Raw genomic sequence first — 19,449 nt, forward strand, 5'->3', positions numbered from 1 at the left:
TCAATTTTACTTCCTTTTATGGTTTATCAACATTAAATTTTCATGGTTAGATTAGTTCCTGCCTGAAAACGTAAATAATGCAATTTTTTAAATTTGACGTTTTTTCTACATTCGTGAAATTTGATAAATATGAGTTATTTGAAAAACAAATTGGACAAATTTAAAGGTCATTCATAGAAAACAGAATTTACAAATAATTTAAACACTCAAAACAATTGAGCCCCAAAAAGACATCTGGCTTGGTTCATTGGTGCTTTATATGTCCACATGTCTATCTCAGGATCATAAACTTCACAACTACTCAACACTTTTCTTGCTCCTCCTTCATACCTAGAGTAGGATTTACCTGTAAAGAAAATAGTCAATGGTTAACTATAGAAAAAGCCTTCAAACATCAACTTAAACTACTGGTTAACCCATTAGGCAAAACTGTATGATTTGACAATAATAATCGCTGATATCTTGCATGTCTGGAAATTCAAACTTGCAAACTTTAAAAATAAAATTTAATGCGTAAAATTCCTTTTCCAAAAGAAGGTTTTACTATGTCAAGTCCTCTAGAACTAATCCTAAATGAAATTTCCAGAAATCCAAAAAGGAGAAAGTAAGCTGAAGTTACGTGTTTGGCTCTTAAATTCAAACTATAGAGGTATTCTTTTGATAACCCTGCACATAGCAACTGAGTGGTGATAGTGTTAAGACGTTCAAAACATTCCATTACAATTTCAATAATTTCAAAGTAGACCGAAGAAAATACAATAAACATTTAGTTCAGAAAAAACACTTGAATAACAGTTGAAATGACAACGTAACACAAAAATATATAAATCAGGAATAAATAATTTATATTTAACATTTTCAACTCACCACCCATTGCATAAATTTTGTTAAGGTGAACAACACATTTGAAATGTGATCTTTCTTTATTCATACTCTCAATATATCTCCATGTGTCTGTCACTGGGTCATATCTTTCAACTGACCGTAAACGTCTTGAATTAAATCCACCTACTGCATAGATATAATCATCTGAAGACAAAAAGGATACTGTAATGTTATACTTCTTAATATTTAAAATACAAAGTTTTTCCAACAGCATTTGCTCATTTCATCCTTCAAACATTTTGTGAAAAAAAACACATAAATCCAGTTTCTTTAGCATTTTTATAACCTCTAATTATGAAAATAAACACTTTTAATAATTATTGGATCATATAGTCGACAGATCAATAACTTGCATGAACATACTTTATCAAGCGGCCCACTAACTAACAGATTAATAAAAACATAATAGACATTGTTGTAAATAATAACCTTTTAAAATATGTTTAATGTCACTATTCTTCAGAAGATTTTTGCTCCCTTAGACAATTACCTTGATTTTCAAAAGCATTTACCATCAAGTTTGTCCCGATGGTATATTTATGCCCCACCTACAATAGTAGAGGGGCATTATGTTTTCTGGTCTGTGCGTTCATTCGTTCATTCGTCCGTCCATCTGTCTAGCTTCAGGTTAAAGTTTTTGGTCAAGGTAGTTTTTGATGAAGTTGAAGTCCAATTGACTTCAAACTTAGTACACATGTTTACTATGATATGATCTTTCTAATTTCAATGCCAAATTAGAGTTTTTACCCCAATGTCACGGTAAACTGAACATAGAAAATGATAGTACGAGTGGGGCATTCGAAGTACTGGGGACACATTCTTGTTTTACAAATAGTCTGCTCAGCAATTACAGTGTATTTATTGGATTAGAAACAATTGTTAATCTCTTCCTGCTATAGAGTGCACATACAATTATTGTAATTTTTAAAATATCAATATTTCCTTTTTAAACGGGTTGAGATTAGAATTAACATAATGCCTTATTCTCACATTTTGTCATTTTAAACATAAAACTTTGGATTAAAAGTTTTTGTTATTACTGTAATCCAATATTAAACTATACTAAGTGATTTTAAATAAATGGGAAAATCAAACTAATATTAACTTGATCCCTTTGGGGGAAAAAAAGAAGAATGCTGAGCATGTTCATTGATGTTTATTGATTCAAATTAGCTTATCTGAAAAATTAAAGTTTGGTCATTAAGGTTAATGGTCTATTAACTGATATTATACTGTACCAAAAAACTGCATAAAGTTCATATAAATCTGTACTTAAGATGATGTTATAATCTTCGGCTAATAGTTTGGTATATTCATTTGACTATTGTACTTGATATCAATTGAAGTTAACTTTTAATAGTTTTATGTACTTAAAACAACAAGAGTGCACACACTGAAATGTCTTGACTTCTTTAATAATCATTGATATTATGTTGATAGTCCTAAATATAAAAGCTTTATTACAACTGTCACATAAACGTAACATTAACAGAGTAAACTAAACATTGACCAATGAACCATGAAAATGAGGTCAAGGTCAGATGAACCATGCCAGGCAGGCATGTACAGCTAACAATTCTTCCATACAACAAAATATAGTTGACCTATTGCATACAGTATAAGAAAAACAGACCGAAACTCAAAAACTTAACTATAACCACTGAACCATGAAAATGAGGTCAAAGTAAGATGACACCTGTCAGTTGGACATGTACACTTTACAGTCCTTCGATACAGCGAATATACTTGACCTATTGCTTATAGTATTTGAGATATGGATTTGACCACCAAAACTTAACCTTGTCCACTGATCCATGTAAGGTTGAGGTCAAGTGAAAACTGCCTAACAGGCATGAGGACCTTGTAAGGTACGCATATACAGATGCAAATATAGTTATCCTATTTAACTTATAATAAGAGAGAATTAAACATTACAAAATATTTAACTTTTTTTTTTAAGTAGTCACTGAACCATGAAAATGAGGTCAAGGACATTGGACATGTAACTGACGGAAACATCGTCACATAAGGCATCCATATAAAAAGATTGAAGCATCCAGGTCTTCCACCTTCTAAAATATAAAGCTTTTAAGAAGTAAGCTGATGCCGCCGCTGCCAGATCACTATCCCTATGTCGAAACTTTCTGCAACAAAAGTTGCAGGCTCAACAAAAATTAAAGAGCAGTTACAAGGTTTTAACTAGAAAATGAAAAAAATGTTTCACAGGATTTAATGATTACTAGAAAATCTTGTGTAAATATATTTAAAAATGTCAGGAACTGTCAATCATTAGTTCAAATTTTTATAGTGGGGAATAAACATTTCCATTCTGTAATTCAGAGCTTTATATATATATATATATAGGACCAAAAAGGACCATTACCAATCTTTCTCTTTAATTTGGCAAAAAATATAGTCTATACACTTCATATTTATTTTTACACAATAAAAGACACACCCTTTTTTCCCCTTCTGAAACAGACAATATCAAAAATGCAATTTTTTAACATAAGATAACTATTATCCACTGACCCATGACTACCGCTGAAAATCTAGCTCTTGGTTCTTGCATACTAGTTTTTGTTATCCATTTGTTTTCAGAGCAATCAAACATAAAAACAGAAGCCACAGGAAATATTTCTGATGCTGATATTCGTCTGTCCCCTCCTAACACATATAAATCATCTTTGTGTAGTACAGTCGCATGATTTGAGTAAGATTCCAACTCTTGAAGACTTGGTAACTGTTCTGCTTCACTGAAGGTCACCTCTCCATCATTAACTGTGCTATTAATACAGTAAATATCTGTCTCTGACATAATATAAATTTTATTGGTCCTTGGACAAACCGCTAGAGATCCACTCTTTTGTAAACAGTCATGTATAACTTTAGCAGAACTTGGAGCAAAACAATCATTTGCATCTTTCCATATGTTTTGTATATTGTCATATTCATAGAAACCTGGGGTAGAAGATACATATGGCATGAGACTATCTCCATGGCTCATTTCAAATGAAGTTGTAAACAATTTCCCATGAATATTAAAAACTTGTACACCTGATGCTAACACTGGTAAAGTCTCTGTTTGTTTCCATACATTGTCTTTGAAGTTATATCTTTCTACAGTTTTTAACCTTGGACACATTGGACTGAAAGTAATATTAAATAATTAATTGGTTGAATTTGCTTTCCCAATTACAATTCTGTAGTCAAGGAAATAATCAGCAATAAAATGCTCCACAGGGTGCAGCTTGATACGATCGCAGAGGTCCAACCCTGACAATTGGGCAAGTATGGACACAACATTCAAGCTTGATACAGTTCTGAATTTAGATTGTGATCAAATAGTTGACACAGCATAGGTTTCTGACACAGAATGAAGGTGGTCTATGAACTTAAAAATTTTAAATTGGACATTTACCTTTTATTGTCAATTAGTCCAAATAATTATGATGTCTGGCAAGGCTATTTTATTTTTTTTTCTGGGATGCCTTCGTAGGAAATTTTTTTTAAAAAATAGCCTTGCCAGATGTCATAATTATTTGGACTATGGTCCAATATACAAAATCTAAATACATGGTTAGATTCAGCATATCAAAGAACCCCATATATTCAAATTTTGTTGAAATCAAACAAAGTTTAATTTTGGACCACAATTTGGACCAACTTGAAAACTGGGCCCATAATCAAAAATCTAAGTACATGTTTAGATTCAGCATATCAGAGAAACCAAAGAATTGAATTTTTGTTAAAATCAAACGAAGTTTAATTTTGGACCCATAGGACCTTAATCTAGACCAATTTGAAAACGGGACCCAAAATTAAAAATCTAAATACACGGTTAGATTCAGCATATCAAAAAATCTAAATAATTCAATTTTGGATGAAATCAAACAAAGTTTAATTTTGGTCCCTTTTGGCCCCTAATTCCTGAACTATTGGGAGCAAAACTCCCAAAATCAATCCCAACCTTCCTTATGTGATCATAAACCTTATGTTTAAATTTCATAGATTTCTATACACTTATACTGAAGTTATTGTGCAAAAACCAAATGTCTTTTGACGACAACGACAATGACTTGATACCAATATATGAACGGAAAATATTTTTTTGCAGCCATATAAAAATAAAATACCAGGACAATTTTCAAAATATAAAAAAATAAGGATTATTAGAAGGTTCTAATGATTAAAAACATGGAAGACAAGTTTCAATAATGAACAACTGTTTAAATCTCCCTATCTCATTCTCTATAAAACCAGCTTCAATCCACCATTTTCTACTTTTGTAAATGCCTGTACCAAGTCAGGAATATGACAGTTGTTGTCCATTCGTTTGATGTGTTTTATCATTTGATTTTGCCATTTCATTAGTGACTTTTAATTTTGAATTTCCTCAGAGTTAAGTATTTTTTGTGATTTTACTTTTCACTACAGAAGATCCACACGTGTGTGGTCATATCACATCCAAGACAGACCTCAAACCTGAACATATGCCTTACCTATGCATTACTGACTCTTCCATGGTTATCAAACAGACAATAGCAGACCACCTCTTGTAAAAAGTTCTGTATTCACCATGAAAGTGGTCTTATACAGTTTGCAGACTTTCATATTGACACAATAACAGTCCTTGTATTAGTAGTACAGTACTTAAGTTCCACTGGAATCTCTTATGCATTGAGACTAAATAGGGAGAAATGCCAAAACTTCAGTTTAAGATGAGGTTACATAAAGCCTTCTACGTGTTTTCCTGGAATCTCTAATGCATTGAGACTGAATAGGGAGAAATGCCAAAATTTCAGTTTAAGATGAGGTTACATAAAGCCTTCTACGTGTTTTCCTGGAATCTCTAATGCATTGAGATTGAATAGGGAGAAATACCAAAACTTCAGTTTAAGATGAGGTTACATAAAGCCTTCTACGAGTTTTCCTGGAATCTCTAATGCATTGAGACTGAATAGGGAGAAATGCCAAAACTTCAGTTTAAGATGAGGTTACATAAAGCCTTTCTACATGTTTTCCCCTTGTTATATTTTGCCTGTTGTTGTTTTTAAGTTCCCATTTTGGATAAGTTACAGTGGGGTAAGTACTTTTGGCTTGAGTGAGCATTGCTTTATACAATACAATAATTTGGCTTAGGTATGGTTTTTGTTATCTCTTTCACTGTATCTTTTGTTTAAAGTATAGGCATTATCCTATTTTGATTTTTTTATGTAAATTTTGTTACTAAACTGATTAAGTTTATATGGAGAAGATAAGACCTCAAAATTGTTTCACTTTGTCCTTTGTCACAAACTCGTGTGGTCAGGAGCTTTGTCAGTGGTTGTCAATTCTGATATTTGTAGAATATGGTGTTTATGGATTATCTTTAATTGATTGTTGCCAGTAATTTAGCATCAAATATTTACATATTCTTGATGTTTTCTATCTATTTGCAATTTTACTGACATGACTAACAGCTTGGCTAAATCGTTTATTGTATAGACATCTGATTACTGTGTTTTGGTTTTTCTTGTCGTTTGGTTGCTATTTCATTGAGTATATCCTAAAGCTTCTTTTATTTATATCTCTGTTAGCATTTAATGGCACAACTAAATTCACTTTTTAAGGAGAGAGCTTAACATGTCTAGTCTATGTCTAAGTTTCCTTACCCTGTTCTAGATTGAAGGTAACCCCCAACAACATAAATACATTGTATTGGATGACGTGGTGGACAGTCCTTATCAGTACTTCTTTGGAAATTAATTGATGTCATTATATCTGAAAAATCATCATAAAGTTACTCTTTACTACATATATGGTTCTCTTAAATGTACACTTATTTTTATTTATTTAGCACTTTAAAATCAAAATTCAACACAGAAAACACTTTCAACAAATATATCAATGCAGTAGTTCAAATGAGCCTAGATCTCTCGTGTGATTCAACAAATATATCAATGTAGCAGTTCAAATGAGCCTAGATCTCTCATGTGATTCAACAAATATATCAATGTAGCAGTTCAAATGAGCCTAGATCTCTCATGTGATAATTAATTAGTGCATTCAGATCTACCTAACTTTGACCTGATATGAAGTTTAATAGGAAGAAGCTTTGTCTTAAATAATTATTGTTTTCAAAGTACAAATGTTTTTCCTATCGAAGGTTGGTGGTTTTTTGCGGGCACTCTGGCTTCCTCCACCAATAAAAACTGGCTGCCATGAAATAGCCTAAATGAAGTGTTTAAAAGTGGTGTTAAAACACCAAAAATCAATCAATCAAATCAAATTACAAATGTTATTCAACTTGATCAATCATAAGGGAGATAACACTCAATCTGTTTATTATAAGGGAGATAACACTCAATCTATTTATCATAAGGGGGAAAGCACTTAAACTGATCAATGATAAGGGAGATAACACTCAATCTGTTTATCATAAAGGGAAAGTACTTAAACTGATCAATGATAAGGGAGATAACACTCAATCTGTTTATCATAAGGGGGAAAGCACTTAAACTGATCAATGATAAGGGAGATAACACTCAATCTGTTTATCATAAGGGGAAAGTACTTAAACTGATCAATGATAAGGGAGATAACACTCAATCTGTTTATCATAAGGGAGATAACACTCAATCTGTTTATCATAAAGGGAAAGTACTTAAACTGATCAATGATAAGGGAGATAACACTCAATCTGTTTATCATAAGGGGGAAAGCACTTAAACTAATCAATGATAAGGGAGATAACAATCAATCTGTTTATCATAAGGGGGAAAGCACTTAAACTGATCAATGATAAGGGAGATAACACTCAATCTGTTTATCATAAGGGGAAGGCACTTAAACTGATCAATGATAAGGGAGATAACACTCAATCTGTTTATCATAAGGGGGAAAGCACTTAAACTGATCAATGATAAGGGAGATAACGATCAAACTTGTTTATCATAAGGTGGAAAGCACTTAAACTGATCAATGATAAGGGAGGTAACACTCAATCTGTTTATCATAAGGAGGAAAGCACTTAAACTGATCAATGACAAGGGAGATAACAATCAAACTTGTTTATCATAAGGGGGAAAGCACTTAAACTGATCAATGATAAGGGAGATAACACTCAATCTGTTTATCATAAGGGGGAAAGCACTTAAACTGATCAATGATAAGGGAGATAACACTCAATCTGTTTATCATAAAGGGAAAGTACTTAAACTGATCAATGATAAGGGAGATAACACTCAATCTGTTTATCTTAAGGGGGAAAGCACTTAAACTGATCAATGATAAGGGAGATAACACTCAATCTGTTTATCATAAAGGGAAAGTACTTAAACTGATCAATGATAAGGGAGATAACACTCAATCTGTTTATCATAAGGGGGAAAGCACTTAAACTGATCAATGATAAGGGAGATAACACTCAATCTGTTTATCATAAGGGGAAAGTACTTAAACTGATCAATGATAAGGGAGATAACACTCAATCTGTTTATCATAAGGGAGATAACACTCAATCTGTTTATCATAAGGGAGATAACACTCAATCTGTTTATCATAAAGGGAAAGTACTTAAACTGATCAATGATAAGGGAGATAACACTCAATCTGTTTATCATAAGGGGGAAAGCACTTAAACTAATCAATGATAAGGGAGATAACAATCAATCTGTTTATCATAAGGGGGAAAGCACTTAAACTGATCAATGATAAGGGAGATAACACTCAATCTGTTTATCATAAGGGGAAAGCACTTAAACTGATCAATGATAAGGGAGATAACACTCAATCTGTTTATCATAAGGGGGAAAGCACTTAAACTGATCAATGATAAGGGAGATAACGATCAAACTTGTTTATCATAAGGTGGAAAGCACTTAAACTGATCAATGATAAGGGAGGTAACACTCAACCTGTTTATCATAAGGAGGAAAGCACTTAAACTGATCAATGACAAGGGAGATAACAATCAAACTTGTTTATCATAAGGGGGAAAGCACTTAAACTGATCAATGATAAGGGAGATAACACTCAATATGTTTATCATAAGGGAGATAACAATCAATATGTTTATCATAAGGGGGAAAGCACTTAAACTGAGCAATGATAAGGGAGATAACACTCAATCTGAAAAATAATATGGGAGATAACACTCAAACAGATTGATCATACCATAAGGGAAATAACACAAAAACTGGTCTAAACTAAGAGAGATAACACTCAAATTGATCAATGCTTATGGAAATAACATATATAAACTGTCAATGATAAGCAAGAGAACACTCAAATTGATCAATGATTAGGGAATATAACATAATTTATAAAGAAGATACCACTCAAACTTATCTATCAAAAGGTAGATAACTAGTGATGTGAATTTCGATAAACAATAACTAATGGAGTACTCATTGATTTCACCAAATGATACAGTACTCGCCCAGGAATATATCTACAACACGGAAAAATTTGTATTTTACATTTTGTGGTTTGTTGTTCAACAGACAAAAAAAACCTGTGCATAAGTATCTAAGAAAAGGAATTACACACCATAATTAATCAATATAATTTAATGTAAACTTTTTACAAACTGAGATATGTTTAGTTTATAGTGTAAGCCTAGGTATAGCCCACATATTTTTGGGGGCATTTTAAATTACAATTCAGCACAAGCATTTCGAAATTAAATGAATTGTATTTACTAGCTATATATGATATCCTAAATCAGTGATGTCGTCTAAATTTTTCCAACAATGTTCTCAAGAGGATATATTTTATATAACGAAGACACCAATATTCTAACAGGAAACCGATTAGTTGAGTATCTAACTTGTCTAACATAAAGGATAATTCACCCTAACTGATCAGTGATAAGAGAAATAACCCTCTAACATGTCTAACATAAGGGAGATAATGCACAAATTGATCAATCATTAGGTATATAACAAAATAAACTGTACATGACATCTGAATGTGAACTAGCCATATTAACTTACCCAGATTTTCTTGCATACACATCATTTGTTTCAGTTCATTGATAACTGGTGAGGAGACATGAATCAGTTTGACCAACTTCAACATATCTTTGAAACAGTCTATTCTTTCTGTCACATCATGTTCTAACCACCTGACTACACCCTTAAACACATCATCTTCTCCATTGTTACCTATAGGAAGACAAATATGAATCAATAAAACTAAGAAAATTTATAGTCAACATACCTAAAAATAAGTATTTTAAAAATTTGTTTCAGAAATAAATGAATGATAAGGATGGTGGATTAGAAGGCACTTCTATATTTTTGTATTAAAAATTTGCATTGACCTCTCAAACATGCTTCATGTTTAACCCTGCCCAATTTTTGCGCCTGTCCCAAGTCAGGAGCCTCTGGCCTTTACTAGTCTTGTATTACTTTTAATTTTAGTTTCTTGTGTACAATTTGGAGTTTAGTACGCCGTTCATTATCACTGAACTAGTATATATATTTGTTTAGGGGCCAGCTGAAGGATGCCTCCGGGTGCGGGAATTTCTCGCTGCATTGAAGACCTGTTGGTGACCTTCTGCTGTTGTCTTCTCTATGGTCGGGTTGTTGTCTCTTTGACACATTCCCCATTTTCATTCTCAATTTTATTCATGATGGATATGTCCGAATTGAAATTTATGATCTACTGGATGTCTAATGGTTGTTTGTTCTTGAGGCATGTACACAAATGTGTAATGTGACTTCCTGCAAACATATTGATTTTTTTTAATCACTTCTAGGTATGATTCTTATTCATTATAATTATACATACCTAATGATAAGTCTTCAAACTTGAGAATTTTTCCAAGCCTTGATGATGAAATATTTAAGAATTCTTCAGTCTGTACTATAACAGGAAATCTTCTTTTCACTAAGCAAATAGCTTTCACTAACAATGTTGTACTGCCATATGTCTCTGCAAAGTCCCACATACCTATTAAAAAAAACAATCATTATTTATGTTAAATTTTAGGAAGCTTTGTAGTCCAATATACCTATTACAAATACAATGTAGAATATTAGGAAATATATATGCTCATTCTAAAAAGCAAGCTCAAAGTTCTGTTATTGTCAAAAACTTTGAATGTTTGATTAATATGTACAATTAATTTGTATATTTTTTCAATTACTTATTCTATGACTGATATTTCTTCTGCCTTCAGCATCAACATGCATAATATCTTCCTTTTCTTTTTTTTTAATTAAAAACTGTTATTGATATCATGTGACAATAATTTATGTGTAATTTTAGTGCTATAACAATGTCCACAAGTACTTCATTTTAGAAAACACATAAAACAGAAACCTAAACAATTTGTGGCATCCAAACTTTTCTCCATGTACAGGAAACACTGTTCTTTAACATCTCTCATTTGAAGTAAATCTGTTAATACGATCAAATCTTGTACTGTGTCATTGGTTACTGCAAAATAAAGGGAAAGGCACATAAGCACTTAGCAACAAACTAAAGCTGAAAAAATAGTGAAATGAAGCTACTTTATTACTTCAATTAATATTAAAATGCTATATATTAACTAGAGGCTCTCAAGAGCCTGTGTCGCTCACCTGTTACTGTATTTACTGATGTTGGCCATCTTGGTTGGTAGGCGGGGTCATTAGACACTTTTTAAAATAAATACCCTAGTAATGATTGTGGCAAAGTTAGTTTAAATTTGGCCCAGTAGTTTCAGAGAAGAAGATTTTTGTACAAGTTACAAAAATGACAAAAAGTTGTTCAATATTGACTATAAAGGACAATAACTCCTTAAGAGGTTGACTGACAATTTTGGTCATGTTGACTTATTTGTAGGTCTTATTTTGCTGAACATTATTGCTGTTTACAGTTTATCTTTATCTATAATAGTATTCAAGATAATAACCACAAACTGCAAAATGTCCTTAAAATTACCAATTCAGGGGCAGCAACCCAACAACAGGTTGTCCGATTCGTCTGAAAATTTCAGGGCAGATAGATCTTGACCTGATCAACAATTTTACCTCGGTCAGATTTGCTCTAAACGCTTTGGTTTTTAAGATATAAGCCAAAATATACATTTTACCCCTGCGTTCTATTTTTAGCCATGGCGGCCATCTTGATTTGATGGCTAGGTCATCGGACACATTTTTAAAACTAGATACCCCAAGGATGATTGTGGCCAAGTTTGGTTAAATTTGGCACAGCAGTTTCAGAGGAGAAGATTTTTGTAAAAGTTTACGGACGACGGACGCCAGACGACGGAGGACCGACGCCAAGTGATGAGAAAACCTCACTTGACCTTTCAGGTCAGGTGAGCTAAAAATAAATTAAAAAAACTTCAATGTCTGTTTAATTGTTTATAATTTGTACAATGTTAATTCAAATAATGGGGAGATAACTCTTGAAAAAAAAATAATAATACATCTGATACATGTAATACATGAATTAATATTATAGAGTGTATACACCTTAAAATTCTGACAAAATAGCTTTGCTTAGTAGAATATTTTGTTGACTTTCACAAATTTCTTTATTTTTTTCACCTAATTGGTTTGTAACTGGTGATGTTTTATATGACAAGTATTGTCCAATGTCTCACACATATATATATATATATGCATCATAATAAAACTCTTATAATATGATGAAATAATGGGTTTGATATTTTGGGTCAAAATTGGAATTCAACAAACACACTCCTATGTTACTATTTAGATTTTAGATATATTAGAAAATTCCAGATGACACATGATTTATTAAGTTAAGGTTATCTCATCATAGTACCATTCTTCTACATTTTTACTAACATTAAGGATAAGTGATTCATTACTATTAGTTGGATACCATTTTTTGTTTATTTCGTGGGTACAGGTGAACCATGAAATATTAACAAATAACAAATTTTCTATAGGCTTGTATCCAGAATTAGGGAAAACCATGAAATCAAATGTCCACAAACATGTAAGTTATCCTTAATCCACAAAAATTGGTAACAACGAAATTGAATACATCCACAGTAACTACTTACCAGACAGAGATCCTGTATACATGTAAAGTAATAGAGATTTCAAAGCTTCCGGTGAGGCTTCATTTAACTGTATCTGTGGCATGGATTGTGATGATTCTGATAAACCAATAGTAAACATGGCTTTAAAGTAGTCGCTGTAGATCAACAGCATGGAACGATGGGCATATATTTCTTCATTATGACACTGGAATGAAAAATGTAATTTTAAAATGTAACACATAGCAATGAATTTATTTAATGTTTTGGTTTATACGTACTACATGTACTCACATTATATACTTTCCCTGATGTTAACTTCCCTCAGTACAAGAACTTCTATTTTTGACCTTCATGAATATACAAATATAAAAATTTTCCTACCTTTACATTTTATGAGATATGAATCAGGATATAACCAGTGTATCCCAAACTCTGTCTAACCGACAAAATGTCAGACATGCCAGACAAAAAATCATTCGGACAGACAGAAATTTTAAAATATTTTGGTTGAATATACAGTAGAAAAGTTCAAATTTCTCTTTTGGTCAGACAAACCCTAAAACAGTTTGTCACAGACTGTATGACCATGAAAGGATTTCATCATGAAAGATATATACATTATCATGATTATCTAACATGTGTTATGACCAATCTTCAATAACTTTAACTTGTAATGAATATAAGGCAAAAAAAAATTACCATAAGTTTAACATCACACAATAACTTGTCCTTCCACAGATTGTAGAATCCATCCAGAACAAGTCCACCAACATTCTTATTGTTAATTTTTATTCCATTATCTGAAGCTTTCACAACCAAACTTTCTCTGAAAATGAATCATAAACAGATAGTTAACATAATTTATAAAAGCAGTTTAAGCTGTCTTAATATAATGTATTAAACCATAAGCAAGTAATCATGTTTGTTAGTCTTGTATCATTTTAACTTTTAGTTTCTTGTGTACAATTTGGAGTTTAGTATGGTGTTCATTATCACTGAACCAGTATATATTTGTTTAGGGGCCAGCTGAAGGACGCCTCGGGGTGTGAGAATTTCTTGTTGCATTGAAGACCTGTTGGTGACCTTCTGCTGTTGTCTGCTCTATGGTCGGGTTGTTGTCTCTTTGGCACATTCCCCATTTCCATTCTAAATTTTATGATAATAAAACTATATTAATCCTTTTCTAAAATCTTCTTTAAACTTGGTTTTCTGGGTTTGAATAGGACATAATCTGTCCAATAATATCAAAAGTGACCGAAAATCCTTCTGGGACTTACTTAATAAATTGAAACGAGCATCAGAAAATAATACTACTGAAAAACTGGACGAGCAAACATTCTATAACTTCTTCAAAAATTTAAATTCTTGTGAGGCTCAACCAAAGGACAATAAATTTCACTAAACTATCCTTAAAAAATTAGATGAGCTAATAAATGCACTAAAAAACAATAATATAAATATATCATATAACCAACCAATAACATCAGATGAAATAATCAAAGCCTCTAAAACCTTAAACCAGGTGCTCCGCAGGGCGCAGCTTTATACGACCGCAGAGGTCGAACCCTGAACAGTTGGGGCAAGTATGGACAAAACATTCAAGCGTGATACAGTTCTGAATTTGGATTGTGATCAAATTTTTGACATTACATGGGTTTCTTTTACACAAAACAAATGTCAAGATTTTACAAATCAATTAAAGATTTCTTCTTCAAACTTTTTAAATCTTAAATTAAATAGTTGATCATGACACAGCATAGGTTTCTGACACAGAACGAATGTGGTCTAATGAACTTAAAAGTTTGTTTTTGCCTTTGAGCAATTCACTATGCTGTTGAATATTAATCCTCTCAAAAAAATGTTTGAAGAAATTTTCTTTTTATTTATGAAATTTGAAATGAGAAAAATTTAACCCCCCCCCCCTTTTTTTCACATCCCCGTTTCCCTTTTTCCAAAACTGATATCAATTCAAATTTCTAATGGAGTTTGCAACAATAACTACTCTTTTAAATACATCATAAAATATTAAAATGTAAAATAAAGTGCTTGTTATCACTGAATGGTAAAGATTGGTTGGTAGTAAAAGTGAATATACATTGTTTATTGTATAAAACAATAAAAAAAACTTCATCAGCAACATTTTATATTGGCAAATTTCCAATGAAGTTATTTACATAAAGTTATTGGCAAATAAAAATAGAAAATGACATCATAGTCATGTCTGGCAAATGTCCAACATACATTATCTAAAACATATTAGATAAGATAAGGAAAAAAAGCTTCATCAGCAACATTTTATATTGGAAAATTTCCAATGAAGTTATTTACATAAAGTTATTGGCAAATAAAAATAGAAAATGACATCATAGTCATGTCTGGCAAATTTCCAACATATATTATCAACTACTATTCTATACAAAGAAAGATAACTCCAATTGAAAATTAATTGCTATTGCACAATATTGTGCAATTAGATATTTCTTGCTATTGTGCAATACTGTGCAATTGAAAATGTATTGCTATTGCACAATACTTTATATGGAATCCTGATTTGGACCAACTTGAAAACTGGGCCCATAATCAAAAATCAAAGTACATATTTAGATAAAGCATATCAAATAAGCCCAAGAATTTAATTTTTGTTAAAATCAAACTTAGTTTAATTTTGGACCCTTTGGACCTTAATGTACACCAATTTGAAAACTGGACCAAAATTTAAGAATCTACATACACAGTTAGATTTGGCATATCAAAGAACCCATTTATTCAATTTTTGATGAAATCAAACAAAGTTTAATTTTGGACCCCCATTTGGACCAACTTGAAAACTAGGCCAATAATTAAAAATCTAAGTACATTTTTAAATTCAGCATATCAAAGAACCCCAAGGATTCAATTTTTGTTAAAATCAAACTAAGTTTAATTTTGGACCCTTTGGACCTTAATGTAGACCAATTTGAAAACGGGACCAAAAATTAAGAATCTACATACACAGTTAGATTCGGCATATCAAAGAACCCCAATTATTCAATTTTTGATAAAATCAAACAAAGTTTAAATCTGGACCCTTTGGGCCCTTTATTCCTAAACTGTTGGGACCAAAACTCCCAAAATCAATACCAACCTTCCTTTTATGGTCATAAACCTTGTGTTTAAATTTCATAGATTTCTATTTACTTAAACTAAAGTTATGGTGCGAAAACCAAAAAAAATGCTTATTTGGGTCCCTTTTTGGCCCCTAATTCCTAAACTGTTGGGACCTCAACTCCCAAAATCAATCCCAACCTTCCTTTTGTGGTCATAAACATTGTGTTTAAATTTCATTGATTTCTATTTACTTAAACTAAAGTTATTGTGCGAAAACCAAGAATAATGCTTATTTGGGCCCTTTTTTGGCCCCTAATTCCTAAACTGTTGGAACCAAAACTCCCAAAATCAATCCCAACCTTTTTTTTTGTGGTCATAAACCTTATGTCAAAATTTCATAGATTTCTATTTACTTAAACTTAAGTTATAGTGCGAAAACCAAGAAAATGCTTATTTGGGCCCTTTTTGGCCCCTAATTCCTAAAATGTTGGGACTAAAACTTCCAAAATCAATCCCAACCTTCCTTTTGTGGTCATAAACCTTGTGTTAAAATTTCATAGATTTCTATTCACTTTTACTAAAGTTAGAGTGCGAAAACTAAAAGTATTCGGACGACGACGACGACGACGACGACGCCAACGTGATAGCAATATACGACGAAAAATTTTTCAAATTTTGCGGTCGTATAAAAATGGCAAATCCAGTGCAAAGGACTTGATTTCAAATGAAATGATTAAATATGGTATACCTGTACTAGTTGACCCTTTAACTAAATTATTTAACCTAATTTTCAAAAAAGGAACATTTCCTAAGGTATGGAATGAAAGTTTCATTTCATTAATACACAAAAAGGGCAATAAGCTAGACCCTCCAAATTACAGAGGTATTTCTATAACCTCCAATCTTGGAAAATTATTCAATAAAATTATATATATGAGAATTACAAAATTCATGAATGAACACAACATTATTAGTGAAAACCAAATTGGATTTAAAGAAAAATCCCGTACCTCAGATCACATATTCACCTTGAAATCTATTATAGAACAAAAGAAAAATAAGAAACAGAAGGTGTTTGCTGCCTTTGTTGATCTCAGAAAGGCCTTTGACACAGTTTGGAGAAATGGATTATTTTATATCCTTTTAGAACTTAAATTACCCTGTAAACTTTTTAATAAAATTCATTCTATGTATGACGATACTACATGTAGAATTAAATTCCAAAATGGTTTCAGTGAAGAATTTATCTCCAACCGTGGCGTTAAACAGGGAGATGTTCTCAGTCCTTTATTATTTAATCTTTACATAAATAATTTAGTAAAAAGTCTCCAAGATGCTAATACAGATCCCATTGTAATTGGAGATACAACAATAAATTCCCTTTTATTTGCAGATGATATAGTTTTATTATCAAATTCTGAAAAGGGACTACAAACAGCTTTAAATGTTCTTAGTGATTTTTGTAAATGCTGGAAACTGGAAGTCAACATAAACAAATCAAAAGTCATTATATTTAACTCAAATGGAAAAACCCATAATATTTTTTTTAAATATAATAATGAATTCCTGGAAACTGTCAAATCATACTGCTACCTTGGCATGACACTGCAGCACACAGGAAATCTAAATCTGTGCAGCTCATTGCTTGTTGAAAAGGGTAGAAAAGCACTTTTTAAAATAAAAAAAACAATTGGACTAAATAACCAATGCAAGCTATTAGAAAAATTATTTGACTCCCTAGTTGTGCCTATTGCTCTATACGGTAGTGAAGTATGGGGAATAGGCAAACAACACAGGGATTCAGATCCCTTTGAACACTTGCAGTATAAATTTATTAAAGAAATTCTAGGAATACATTGTAAAGCATCAAATGCTGCATGTTTAGCCGAGCTAAACAGATTGCCTTTATATACCAGAATAGAATTTTCAGCAATAAAATATTGGCTTCATATACTTGAATCAAATAATTCACTTGCCCTAAAAATATATAAAGCAACTGAAAAAAATAACTCTTGGATAATAAATATGAAAAATCTCATTTCAAGACTTGGTTTTCATTTTATTAATCTAAATCCTATTGATATTAAGATGTATTTAAAACACATTCAAGAGAGAATCAATGATATAGCCTTCCAAAAGCAAGAGACTGACATCAATCAAAATAAAAAAAATGAACTTTTTTAATATACTTTATAAACCAAATAAAAGACCCTCGTATGTTGATCAATGCAAATCCAAAAGTGATAGATCAACATTATGTAAATTGAGGTTAAGTGCTCATACTTTATCTATTGAAAGAGGTCGATATCTAAAAATACCAAAGCAGAATAGGGTATGTCTTTGCTGTAACAATGGAGACATTGAAGATGAACTTCACTTTCTTTTAAAATGTTCCTCCTATAAATATGTGAGAGATAACCTTATTAAAAAATTAAATAATGTTCTATTGAACAACAAATTTTCTTCCTTATCATATAACTTGCTTATATCAATTCTAAATAGTAATTCCCAAACAATATTAAAAATTGTTGTCAACTATTTGAATGAATGCTTGTTGGTGAGAAACTCATTATTAAAAGGTACTTGATTTTTGTAATAATGTATATGCTCCTCATTTATTTTTTTTATAACTTAGTCTTCTGTGCACGATTTTTTCATCTTTTTCGCATAAATTTCGTATTTATATATATAATCATCAATTTTTTTTTCAATTGGTCAGTGTTGTTGTGAAAATCAAGCAGGAAATTAAAGTTCGTGTTTTGAAGCCGAAGTTTAACGATTGTCACCTGTTTGTCAACAATCAACAAAAAAGCATGGATATTGAGAACATGTTTAACATGTACAATCAGATAATAGTTTATTTTAAGGACATCCATGCGTATTGCCATCACCAGATTTTTACGAGACGGGTCACACTGAGGTTACTTTGCATACAGAAAATATGTCAGGGAATTGCTTCCTGGAAGGAAGCAATCAAAATAAAGTAAACTTCTTCTAAATATGAACAAATTTAAGAATTTTCTTCAGAAAAAAGTATATATACATAAGTTTTATAATGAAAACTATCCATTGAGTTATAAAAAAACATATGCATTATTTTTTTTAATTTGAGGTTTCTTATGACTTTAAATATAGAATTGAGAAAGGAAATGAGGAATGTGTCAAAGGGACAACAACCCAACCATAGAGTAGACAACAGCCTGACTACTAAATATAACTACTTTAGTTCAAAACAGCAATAAGAAAACATGTGTTGTGTTTATAAATAAATGCATGATATGTGTTCATCGAAATAAATACAATGTACATTGGTGTTTTTGGTTTTTTTCTCTGTGTGGCACTTTTTACAGAAAGACAATACTAGTGTAAATTGGCTCATTTGAAATTCTACATGATGCATTATATATAAATAAAAGTATGCTAGAAACCAGTAACTAAATTTAACAATATTTTAAATTGAAAAATTCTTTGAGTAATTTCTTTTCTCC

The 19,449-nt window shown here is 31.5% G+C and overlaps 1 protein-coding gene across 1 annotated transcript in view; it reads right to left on the reverse strand.

Annotated features, from left to right (window-relative positions):
* The window catches only part of LOC143063506 (kelch-like protein 23), a 20,176-nt gene continuing 727 nt past the window's right edge, over window positions 1–19,449 (reverse strand). The window contains exons 2-10 of the mRNA XM_076235711.1: window positions 13,574–13,700; window positions 12,896–13,079; window positions 11,197–11,313; window positions 10,663–10,824; window positions 9,864–10,034; window positions 6,540–6,648; window positions 3,418–4,034; window positions 868–1,029; window positions 1–346 (exon numbers count right to left, since the gene is read on the reverse strand). Of these exons, the coding sequence (XP_076091826.1) occupies window positions 207–346; window positions 868–1,029; window positions 3,418–4,034; window positions 6,540–6,648; window positions 9,864–10,034; window positions 10,663–10,824; window positions 11,197–11,313; window positions 12,896–13,079; window positions 13,574–13,700 (1,789 nt within the window). The 3' untranslated portion in view covers window positions 1–206. The remainder of the gene's footprint in view (window positions 347–867; window positions 1,030–3,417; window positions 4,035–6,539; window positions 6,649–9,863; window positions 10,035–10,662; window positions 10,825–11,196; window positions 11,314–12,895; window positions 13,080–13,573; window positions 13,701–19,449) is intronic.

Source organism: Mytilus galloprovincialis, chromosome 1 (assembly GCF_965363235.1).
Source record: "Mytilus galloprovincialis chromosome 1, xbMytGall1.hap1.1, whole genome shotgun sequence".
NCBI classification, from domain to species: Eukaryota; Metazoa; Mollusca; class Bivalvia; order Mytilida; family Mytilidae; genus Mytilus; species Mytilus galloprovincialis.